This window comes from Procambarus clarkii, chromosome 48 (assembly GCF_040958095.1).
Source record: "Procambarus clarkii isolate CNS0578487 chromosome 48, FALCON_Pclarkii_2.0, whole genome shotgun sequence".
Lineage (NCBI taxonomy): Eukaryota > Metazoa > Arthropoda > Malacostraca > Decapoda > Cambaridae > Procambarus > Procambarus clarkii.
Window position 1 is genome coordinate 33,538,474 of NC_091197.1, and position 12,648 is coordinate 33,551,121.

A 12,648-nucleotide genomic window follows, 5' to 3' on the forward strand; every position below is an offset into this window, starting at 1 on the left:
ACTAATAATCATTACTGCATACAGTCCACCAGCAAGCAATACATGGACTATGGAGGAGCTCGATGACAAGAGAGGGGATCATAAGAGAAATTATTGTAAAAAGCAAATAAAGATAAATCAAGATTGTTGATACTTTGTGACTTCAATTTAAAATTGATAGACTGGGAAGATAATGAAGCAAGAACAGGATTTTTGGACTGGCCGATTCTTAAACCTCATCATGGAATCTTTCATGTATCAACATGTAACACAGCCCACATGAATGAGATAAAGTGATGTTCCATCACTGCTGGATTTGGTATTTACTCGGAAAGAGCAGATATTTGACATTCAGTACTTCCCTCCCTTGGGAAAGAGTGACCATGTTTTGTTGGAAATTAGATATGCTTCTTGATATAATCTAGAAGAGAATGGCAAAATTGAAATACAGTACTGTAGTTGACAAACTTTATTTTAAGAGAGAACACTAAGTAACTTAGCAAATTATTTAATGAATTTAATTGGAAAATTTAATGAATTTAATTTTTATTTCCTTGCTGGCAAGGAAATAAATTTGATGTATGCCAAATTCTGTACAAAAAAATATATACCAAAATAAGAGATGCAGAACCAGAAAATAGGATCTAGAAATTGTGAGAGGGCCAGAGAGGAAAAGACAAGGAAATGGGACAAAATATAGGAAGAGGACTAACGCTCTAATATGCCAGCACTACAAGCAAGCAAGAAACAAATACACAGCAGTGAGGAGAGAGCCAGAAAGGAACTTTGAGAAAGGGTTAGCGGACAGATGTAACACAGATCCAGGCCTTTTCTATAAATTCATTATAAGCAAGCTGCATGCAAAGGATAAAATCCAGATATTGAGAATGGGAAACAGGTTCATTGAGAATGAAAAAGTAATGTGTGAAACACTAAATGAACACCTCCAAAGTAATGTGTGAAACACTAAATGAACACCTCCAAAGTAATGTGTGAAACACTAAATGAACACCTCCAAAGTAATGTGTGAAACACTAAATGAACACCTCCAAAGTAATGTGTGAAGCACTAAATGAACACCTCCAAAGTAATGTGTGAAGCACTAAATGAACACCTCCAAAGTAATGTGTGAAGCACTAAATGAACACCTCCAAAGTAATGTGTGAAGCACTAAATGAACACCTCCAAAGTGAGTTTGTGAAAATTGAGGACTTCAATGAGCCGGACCCAATGCCAATTCCAGAAAACACCATAGAGTACATAAAGGTGTCTCGAGACCAAGTGGAAAATTACTCAAGGGGCTAGGAAGAAATAAAGCAGTTGAACCTGAACCTGATGACGTTTCACCTTGGGTGCCGCGAGAATGAGCAAGTGAGCTGCGCATTCAACTCCAATTGATATTCCAGACATCTTTGTCCACAGAAATCTTAGCAGATATTTGGAAAAAGGCAAACAGTCCTTATCTACAAAAATGGTAACCGAGAATACCCTCTAAATTATAGACCCGTGTCATTAACACGGTAGTCAAAACACTAGAAAAATAGTTAAAGCCAAATGGGTAAAACATTTGGAGAGGAATGACATAATAATACAGATAATATGGTTTTCAAACAGGAAGATCCTGTGTAACAAACCTTCTTAGTTTTCATGATAGAGCCACAGGAATACTACAGGAAAGAGGTGGTTGGGTTAACTATGTCTATCTGCACCCAGAAAAGGCTTTTAACAGTCCCACTCAAGAGGTTGTTTTGGAAACTGGAACATGCTGGTGGATTGACAGGGAGACTTCTGACACGGATGAAAAATTTTCTAACTGACAGACAGATGAGAGAGGAAATCAGAGACAATGTATCTGACTGGAGGAGTGTTACTAGCAGAGTATCACAGGGTTCAGTGCTAGCACTAGTTATGTTCATTGTCTACATAAATGATCTACCAGAAGGAATACAGAATTAAATGAACACATTGACCAATCCACACACTAGAAAATGAAGGGACGATGACGTTTTGGTCCGTCCTGGATCATTCTCAAGCGATTCTCAATCAACTTGAGAATGGTCCAGGACGGACAGAAACGTCGTCGTCCCTTCATTTTCTAGTGTGTGTGGATTGGTCAACATACTTCAGCCACGTTACTGTGATTCATCGCCTGCTTAAATGAACATGTTTGTGGATGATACTAAGATACTGGGGAAGATAGGAGACACAAACGAGTGTAATGCTCTTCAAATTTATCTAGATAAAATAAGTGCTCGGAGCAAAAAGTGGCAAATGGAATTCAATGTGAATAAATGTTATGTTATGGAATTGGAGAAAATAGACCACACACAACTTATAAATTATGTGGAAAGGAATGAAAGAACTCTATTAAAGAACGAGATCTGAGGGTTGTTTTGGATAGTAAACTGTCACCAGAGGACAACAAAGAACATTTTGCGAGGAGCGTATGTGTTGCTTCCCAACTTCAGACTCACTTTTAATTACTAGTACTGTATATAGATGGTGAAATACAGTATGTATATATATTAGTGATGGGATGATTCATCAGAATCAGAATCTAGGGAAATTTATCATGATTTCCGATTCTTAAAATGATTCTTTAACATTTGATATCTAAATAATTTTTTTGTTTCTGGTAATAATTATAATTGTTTAAATTATAATAATTAAGAATCAAGTACTATATTATACCCTCAAGTTGAATTTGAGGACCTAGCAATCCTGCAAGTAACTACCTGGCTAGTGCTATTGTGTTGCCGGCTCTGTGATGGGTAATGGAGTGTTCACAGGAGCTTCCTATTTTCTTGTGCTTTGTAGATTATTAATACAGTACATTTACCAAAATGAATGCTCTACATAATGTAGAGCATTCATTTTCCCAAACTAAAATATAAAAATGTTCAGAAAACAAGCACAGTATTCAACTACTGTGTATAGTTTTAAAAGAATTAGAATTGGAATTGATAATCATATCTGAATCGAGACCTTTAAGCGGAATTGGCATCGGTATCAGAATTGTTAAAAATGTTGCCCACGAAATGGTGCTTAGCAATATAAATAAATAAAATCAAAACTTTAAAGCACATACTTCAGGAGGTTTCATGTTGAGGACCTTGGTGATGCGTCCCTGCATGATGAGAAAGTGAGGGTTGTTCACATTAAGCTGAACCGAGCGGAAGAAATCTTGAACTCTACTATTCTGGACCGTAGTGCCGTTTATCATGTACTTATTGCGTCCACCGATCACAACCTGAAGAATGGGGGCAAATTTGCATAATAAAATGATATGATGAATGACTAGTAAACTGTCCTATACAACATACATAAACATTCAAAATAAATACAAATTAAAATGACACTTGTATGATTTCCACAACTATGTGGATGACGGCCGAGTGGACAGCGCTCAGGGTTCGTAGTCCTGAAGTTCCGGGTTCGATCCCCGGTAGAGGCAGAAACAAATGGGCATTGTTTCTTTTACTATGATGCTCCTGTTCACCTAGCAGTAAATAGGTACCTGGGGAGTTAGACAACTGCTATGGGCTGCTTCCTGGGGGGTGTATAAAAAGGAGGCCTGGTCGAGGACTGGGTTGCGGAGACGCTAAGCCCCGAAATCATCTCAAGATAGGGACACTTCTAGTACGTTATTTATATATCGGTATTGGTCGTATTTGCCAAAAAAAACGGCACACCTTTACTATGTTGGGCTCTCTAGCATCTCTAATAATTTGTATTATTCTCAGTAATATTAGTGCTGGAACTTTTTATTTTGGATATTTGAATAGTAGTTGAAAACTGCTCCTGATGCTCAACAATGTAAGAGATGGAAATATCCTTACAATGCCAAGCTTCACAAGAAATACTGTACTTATGTTTCTAACAACATTTTTAAGAACAAACATAAACGAGAATGCTTACCTGGAAAAACCTGCACATTGACAAAGGTAACAAGTTCCTCACAATGAACATAAGCAAAATTGGATGCACAATATTGGATGCATTTTGCCGAGTTAGGTTACATCATCTGCTGATAACCTACATCACTATCTTGTGATTGGAGTTCAGTCCACATCCACCAGAACTGCCTAGCAGGTCATTATGGTGCATACAAATGGAGACATACATAACGTGTAGATAGTGTAATAATAGCAAAAGCTATGTTTTATTGTTCAAAGAATTTAATATTGTGCGCATATTAGTGACACAAATATATCCTCTTCGGAAGTGTTCAACACAATGAAAAACTAACGCAGAGAATCACAAGATCATGGAATACTGTATACACACATTTTTGTTCAGTTACTCAAATTGACTACAAAGTGATTCATCCGTCATAATGGTGCGAGTAAAGCACGCCAGGGTACTAACAAAGTTGGGACACCCAAGGATGCTAGGGTTCGAGTATTTCACCTTTCAGGAGCGGGTTTGTCACTGTAACTCACTAGGAGCAAAAAACATTAACATAACATCCCCAAAACTAATCAACAATGTAGGTCACCTTTGATATAGCTCAATATCATATTGAGCCATTTCAAAGCCAAATAATAATATGTATATTTCATATACATATATGTATTTAGCATACAAATCAATATTGATGTGCATGAAGATTTTGTCAATAAAAATAATGCAATCAGTTCCACAGGCAACAATCCCTACAGATAAATATTAAAAACCATGAAGCTACAATGCTGATATAGTGTCAAACTCCTAGATGCCCTTAATCGTGGCGTTCTTTTAGGCCAACCAGGGGACCACGAGCCAGAACCTGGCACCCTCTAAAGAGGTACAGAGAGCGGTGGCACTATGATAGACTTGTCAGTGAATTTTAATCATGTCTGCCACCACTGGGGAAGCACCCACAAAGTCAGTGAAACAAACAGACCACAGCTGGCTATAAGGAAATATCGATGCTCCACCAACTCCACCAACAATGTAAACAAATTATAAATATTTAATGGAATTAGTGCAAACTCATTTGCCCCGCCTCCTGCTCGTTTAGAGAGAGGAGAAAAGAAGACTGGATCAGTCGGCTACTTCACCCTCAGTTCTATGATGATGGATAAATAACCCCAGACTTCCTTGGGAGGGAGGGAGGGTGTCAAGGAACCACTGGGGCCCACCCAGAAATTGGCGTTTCAATACATTCGATGCCAGTTTTCTGGGGAAAGCCGCTTGTGGTTCCTTAAAGTTACCTACCCACGGAAAAGGAAAAGAAAGTTGTATCAGAGAGATGGGAGCACTGCAGGTATCACAACGAAGAAACCGTGGCCCATGACACATGACCCAAGGCCACACAAGGTCAATGAGGACTAGGAACATTCACCAGATAGATATCTAGCTGCCAGGGCCCTGTTCAACTGAACAAAACCATACCCGAGAGATAGGCCACATCTTAAAGTGGAAGCAGGATGTCAGAGCAGGAGCTAGCTAAATCAGAGAAATCAGATTGACTAAAGAAACCTAGTCAAAAATCATCAGGAATTGGCAAAAATTTTGAGTTTACTAAAGGAAGAAATGCAGCCGCCACATCACTAACCCACCATAACGAACTCTTGTGGCTAGGCCAATCCAGAATGACAAATGCTTCAGACATGCAAATAGAAGAAAACACCACCCCACATACAAGCATTCACTTAATTAAAAACATATGCCCAGTGTACACGAGACTGCAGTCTCTGGATGAACAGCGGCTACTTAACATATGATGACCTCCTCCTGTAAACCGTGCTAGCGACAGCAATGGAATAAAGTGAGGAGTGGAGTCCTTGAGCACCTATGTTTACTACACAAGTGCTATCATCAGGTGATGGGCTGAGAAAGCAGCCATAGTACACTAGCAATTAACAGAATAGTACTTAAGGAGGCCAACTTAAACCAGAGTATTGCTTTGAGGAGGATTTTAAGTGTAGATGACTGAGTTTTCTGGAGATCATCCTGTGCTGGATTGAGAGATCTCCCGTGTCTACCTCTTCACTGATGGCCCAGACGCGGCAGCTTGAAAAAGCTGCTGGTATGTCTAGGATGAGGTCACACTGACCTGGCTGCTGCTGTGCTGCATCACAGACAGCACAACACGGCCGCTAGTGTGTTTAGGACCAGGTCACACTGACCTGGCTGCTGCTCTGCTGCATCACAGACAGCACAACACGGCCGCTAGTGTGTTTAGGACCAGGTCACACTGACCTGGCTGCTGCTGTGCTGCATCACAGACAGCACAACACGGCCGCTAGTGTGTTTAGGACCAGGTCACACTGACCTGGCAGCTGCATCACAGACAGCAAGACACTGCCGCTGCTGAGTCCAGAACCAGGTCACACTGACCTGACAGCTGCATCTCAGATAGCACGAAACTGCCTAAGGAGCAACCAACTGGTCTAACCTCAGGAAAGACCTTTATCATATAAAACTAGTTCCATAGAAAATTATTACAAGACCATTTTACTGAATATTATTAAATAAATACATTAACAAGGAAAACTTGTGCTATCTTTCACCGATCAGACAACATACATAATAAATTGACAATTAAGGAGTGTGTTTGACAACTTTATATTAATAAATCTACCTTCCTTAGAGCCTGCTTGGTGCTCTTATTCAACTACATGATTGAAGACAGTGCATGAACTGAGGTAAAGCAAGGAGCAACTATCACACATATCAAGATCAAAATTATGGTTATCATTTACCTGTCGAGTGATGGTCACTTCATTGTAGTGATCGTAACCTATGGGGCTCTGCTTCTTATCTGTATTATCAAAGGTAATGGTCACTGTGGCCTTCGTTACACCTGCTTGGCCATTTTTATAAACTAGTTCTTGCAAGTTGGTAGCTCGTACCTGGAACACAAGCAAATGGGCAAATAAATTTCTATACTTTAAACTGTATAATGAATAGATTTTCATCATTCATTTGTGTATGAAGAGCACTTTACACATGACAAGAGTCAACTACACAGTTAATCAACCCTTTCTGAATACAGTATTTCTTTCCAGTAAAACCGTGTTTTGAATGCTGTGTGTTACCAAATGACTTTATACGAAATTGTACAGCTAATGATTAGAACTATTATTCCAAAGAAAATGATAAATATAATTGCATGTAATTGAAATATCACAAAAGATAGTAGAGGTAACAATGAAAGCATCAACAATTTCTCCATTCATTCTCAAGGACACCTTGCACGTTGTTGCACGAAATGCTGCCATCATCAAACATAAAATTTAAACAACCCGTCTAGCTTCTGTCTTTGCCTCACATGCGAGTTACTCTGTGATGTTTAGGTTGTAATCCCACTGAACGATCAGCTTTACCCCCATCCTGGTCAGATTTTCTGAGGGTGATAAAGCCCTTCTGCAATGTGAATCACATATGCAATTTCTTTAAGTTTTGAATTAACACACCCACCTCCCGGGACCTCTGCTTAACATTGTACTGTATCTCTAAGAGGGGGGGGGGCGCCGGCTGACGGGCACAGGGTACACAGTGGACATAACACTCCCTTGCTACACTCCCTCCGCCGGAATCCCAAATTGATATGCCATTGTAGCTGCGGTAACTCGGCTAGTACATAATTATTCAAGAACAAGGTTAATGGTACTAAGCATGAAACCAAGAAGGTGCGAATGCTAGAACATGCAAATCATAAATTACAAAGCTTAATTCATTTATTCAGACTGAAAAAATGATCATGAACCTCTTACCTGACTAAGGTTTGTGATGCCCAGCAAAAAGCATATTGCATCTAAAATGTTACTCTTTCCTGAACCATTTAGACCCGTGATGGCATTGAAAAGTGGATCAAAGCCGTTGATTTCAGTTCGTTGACCATAGCTTTTAAACCCATCAATAACCATAGATTTGACATACATCCTGATGCAGTATCACGTCGCTGCTTAACCTGCAAAGACATTTATTTAATACAATTTTGGTCTCTCACAAAGTACAGGAAAAAGGCCAAACATGTTAATTATCAACCCGAACCTTGATATTCCAGGTATTTCCATCACAAGTGACCATAGCCCTTAAACTGTGCACCCGTTCTCGTTCAATTTCCAGGTGCACATACAAAAAAAAAAATCTTCCTTTCTACTTCTTAAACATATATTGCCAATGTCTGTAAAAAAAATGTAATCAATTTAGTTTGAATGTAGTGAAGAAGAAATGTTGAAAACATCAAATTTTGAAAATTAATCTTCAAGTACAGGTACAGTAGAATAAACTAATTGTAATAGATTTCTTGTTATCACAAATATCTTCCTGGCCCATAAAAGTCCTGAAATTTTGCACAGCATCAATGGTTCCTACCATAGGCATCAGTATATGGATGGAGATGCACCTGACATTGTACCAATTTCTATAATACTGTTCAGTAATGCCCAGGAAGGCAACTAAGGCTTTCAAGATTTTCCTCAAGATGGCAAATGATTTCTGGAGGGTTAAGTGTCGTATGCCGCCCCACATGTGTGTCAAATGCCGTCTCACGTGTGTGTCGAATACCACCCCACAAGTGTGTGTTGAATGCAGCCCCACGTGTGTGTCGAATGTTGCCCCACGTGTGTGTCGAATGTTGCCCCACGTGTGTGTCGAATGTTGCCCCACATGTGTGTCGAATGTTGCCCCACATGTGTGTCGAATGCCGCCCCACATGTGTGTTGAATGTCGTTCCACGTGTGTGTCGAATATCGCCCCACGTGTATTCACCTAATTGTGTTTGTGGGGGTTGAGCTTTGCTCTTTCGGCCCGCCTCTCAACTGTCAATCAACTGTTTACTAACTACTTTTTTTCCCCCCACACCACACACACACACCCCAGGAAGCAGCCCATGACAGCTGACTAACTCCCAGGTACCTATTTACTGCTAGGTAACAGGACATTCAGGGTGAAAGAAACTTTGCCCATTTGTTTCTACCTAGAGCGGGAATCGAACCCACACCACAGAATTACGAGTCCTGAGCGCTACCAAGCTACCAGGCCTCCTACACATGTGCGTGTCGAATGTCACCCTATGTGTGCGGGTCGAATGCTGCCCCACGTGCGTGCGGGTCGAATGCCGCCCCACGTGCGAGCGTGTCGAATGCCGCCGCACGTGCGTGCGTGTCGAATGCCGCCGCACGTGCGTGCGTGTCGAATGCCGCCGCACGTGCGTGCGTGTCGAATGCCGCCGCACGTGCGTGCGTGTCGAATGCCGCCGCACGTGCGTGCGTGTCGAATGCCGCCGCACGTGCGTGCGTGTTGAATGCCGCCCCACATGCGTACGTGTCGAATGCCGCCGCACGTGCGTGTGTGTGTCGAATGTCGCCCTGCGTGTGTGTTGAATGTCGCCCTGCGTGTGTGTGTGTTGAATGTCGCCCTGCGTGTATGTGTTGACTGTCGTCTTACATGCGTCGATAAACTAGTTCTCCAAGGCAAAATTAATTTAGATCTAGTTAGGCTAGATGAGGCAGTTTTAAAATTCATTGGCTAATGACTTCGGTACGAAGTAGTCTGTACTAAAGCAATATATCCAGGTTATATTGTTATGAGTTGGTAAGTTTGGTTACATCTTCAAATATATTTTATAAGTGCAGAAAATGTGGTGCACCTGGCAGCAGGTGGCAGCAGTGGGTGTGGGAGAGGTGACAGCAGCAGTGATGCCAACTCTACTCTCTCCTTACACATCCTTCCCTACACCCCCCACCTACACGTCCTTCCCTACACGTCCTTCCCTACACCCCCTTCGCCTACACTCCCTCCCTACACCCCGACATGGACACCTTCACCGTAGCCTCCACTCGTCCTCGTACACCCAAGACGCTCGAGGACAACCTTGGGAGCGAGTACAGCCTCAGGCAGGAACTTGCACAGCTCCTGGGAAGAGACGACTATGGACCTCCGCTGTCAACGATTCACCTTTGACTTATTCATGAATGAGTTCGTCAAGTAATAACTCAGCAACATTAAGCTACACCTGAGGACTCGCGTGCCAGCAGGCACTAAAGACATGGGGCAGTAAGGCAGGTAATCTTACCCAACAGTTCAAATAAAGCTTCCCACTCCGCCCGCGCCAAAATTGACTGGTAACAAACTAGCAACTATTGTTTACGGACCATAACAAGTGTGTGTTGTATTTTTAATTAACATTACAAATACATCTCAAACTAAATATTAATTTTAATTTCAATATTAAGAATAATAAAAATTATAAAAAAAATATTGGTCATATATTATATATTTGATGAATACTAAACTCTCAATGTTGACACCTCCTCTCGCCTGAGTGTAAACAGGGAATGGAAAGAGAACGGACTTACTCAGATTCAGATTCAGATTCAGATGTTTATTCAGGTAAGGTATATACATACAAGTGATGTTACATTAATGGATTGATATATAGATAGAGCTAGTACATACAAAGCCTAAAGCCACTATTACGCAATGCGTTTCGGGCAAGAAAAACATTAATATCTAGAACTTAATACTAATTGAGCATAAAGAATAAAAAGTGTTGAGAACAAATACAAATAAAGATAAAAAAAAAAGGGGGAACATGACTGAAAAAGCAGCACAAATACAATAGGTTGACAAACAGTGTTGATTAAACAAAAAAAGAAAATAACGGACATGGGTTGACAATAGAGGAGTGAGGTAGGTTACAGGGAATTTATTAGGTAGTGTTTAGTTTTTATCTTAAACTGGTTGAGAGAGGTACAGTCTTTAACATGGTTGGGAAGGTCATTCCACATTCTGGGCCCCTTGATTTGTAGAGCATTTCTGGTTTGATTAAGACGTACTCTAGGAATATCAAAACTGTATTTATTTCTGGTGTGGTGCTCATGGGTTCTGTTACAACCTTCTATGAAGCTTTTGAGATCAGGATTGGCATTACAATTTAGCGTTTTGTATATGTATAGTACACATGAGAGAATGTGCAGTGACTTAATGTCTAACATATTCAGGGATTTGAATAGGGGTACCGAGTGATGTCTGGGGCCAGAATTGGATATTGTCCTAATAGCAGCTTTGTGTTGAGTAATTAGAGGACGTAAATGATTTTGGGTAGTAGAGCCCCAAGCACAAATACCATAGTTGAGATATGGATAGATAAGGGAGTAATAGAGAGTCACCAGGGCAGGGCGTGGTACATAATATCTGATCTTAGAAAGAATGCCCACAGTTTTTGAAACTTTTTTAGATATGTTTAGAATGTGTCCCTGGAAATTCAGCTTGTGGTCAATGAGAATGCCAAGGAATTTGCCATCTAATTTGTTACAAATTTGGCTATTGTTTATTTTGAGATTTATTTGATTAGAGGATTTATTGCCAAACAGAATATAGAAAGTTTTGTCAATGTTAAGGGTGAGTTTGTTGGCAGTTAGCCACAGATGGACTTTATTAAGCTCAGTATTTACTGTGGCATTTAGAGCAAGGGGATCAGGACTGGAGTAAATGAAGGTTGTGTCGTCAGCAAATAGGATTGGTTTGAGGTGTTGGGAGGCATTTGGAAGGTCATTAATGTAGATGAGAAAGAGGAGAGGGCCAAGTATGCTGCCCTGAGGAACACCAATGTTGATGGGTAGGGTGGGAGAAATTGTATTATTTACAGAAACACATTGGAGCCTGTCAGTAAGGTAGGATTTGAGGTATTGTAGGGAGTGTCCTCTGACACTCTGACTACTGTCCTCTGACTACTTTATTTATTTATTTATTTATATATATGCAAGAAAGTACATTGGGTTTACGAGAGTACATACCATTAATGTTTTTACATTCTTGTAAAACCACTAACGCGCATAGCGTTTTAGACAGGTCCTGATTCTAACAAATAATTTGAAGTAGGTTGGGAAAGTTACAGAAGTTACTACACAACCTACAGAAGTAGGTTGGGAAAGTTACAGAAGTTACAGAAGTTATTTACAGAAACACATTGGAGCCTGTCAGTAAGGTAGGATTTGAGGTATTGTAGGGAGTGTCCTCTGACACTCTGACACTCTGTCCTCTGACTACTTTATTTATTTATTTATTTATATATATGCAAGAAAGTACATTGGGTTTACGAGAGTACATACCATTAATGTTTTTACATTCTTGTAAAACCACTAACGCGCATAGCGTTTTAGACAGGTCCTGATTCTAACAAATAATTTGAAGTAGGTTGGGAAAGTTATTTGAATCGATAAATTGCAAATACAATTCGTCTTCATCTTGAAAAACATAAATTAATAAATGATTCATAACATGGTTTTACAAATAGCCGTTCATATTTAACAAATTTGCTATCATTTTCATTGAAATTCGCACTGTATCTGGTGCTACCCAATTCAAATGCACCGAAATGTGTACAAGTCTCCAAACTTGATACATTAATTGTAAGTGACTCCTTATCATCCTTAAATGCTCTCAACTCTTTAAGACATAACTGTAACATGCCCGTGTCCGAAGCTAGGCACAAATACAACAAAATTATTAAGGATGGTAACAGAGTCCATTTCATGTGGTCTCCATCTCATGTTGGCCTCCGAATGCATGATAGAGCTGATAAGTTAGCCAAAGAATCTGCCTTTAAAGGAGCCGTTGAGTGTAACCTTGGATTGTCAATGAGCAATCTGAGAGCAGCAGTACACCGAGAACTTCAACAAGATCTTGTAGATCTGAGGCAAAGTGAAATTGACACCAGTAATTCCATCTATC

The 12,648-nt window shown here is 40.2% G+C and overlaps 2 protein-coding genes across 4 annotated transcripts in view; one reads left to right on the forward strand and one right to left on the reverse strand.

The window, feature by feature from the left end:
* SMC2 (structural maintenance of chromosomes 2) overlaps positions 1-10,068 on the reverse strand; it is a 115,414-nt gene extending 105,346 nt beyond the window's left edge. The window contains exons 1-4 of one of the 3 annotated variants that reach the window (XM_069302689.1): positions 9,989-10,068; positions 7,683-7,879; positions 6,669-6,818; positions 3,068-3,229 (exon numbers count right to left, since the gene is read on the reverse strand). In XM_069302689.1, coding sequence (XP_069158790.1) covers positions 3,068-3,229; positions 6,669-6,818; positions 7,683-7,850 — 480 coding nt within the window. In that variant the 5' untranslated portion in view covers positions 7,851-7,879; positions 9,989-10,068. The other 2 variants (XM_069302691.1, XM_069302690.1) reach the window with 2 other exon arrangements.
* A 167-nt stretch (positions 10,069-10,235) lies between these two features.
* Positions 10,236-12,648, forward strand: part of LOC123764825 (putative leucine-rich repeat-containing protein DDB_G0290503) — a 210,886-nt gene continuing 208,473 nt past the window's right edge. The window contains exon 1 of the mRNA XM_069302692.1: positions 10,236-10,305. The gene's annotated coding sequence lies outside the window, so the exon portion shown is untranslated. The remainder of the gene's footprint in view (positions 10,306-12,648) is intronic.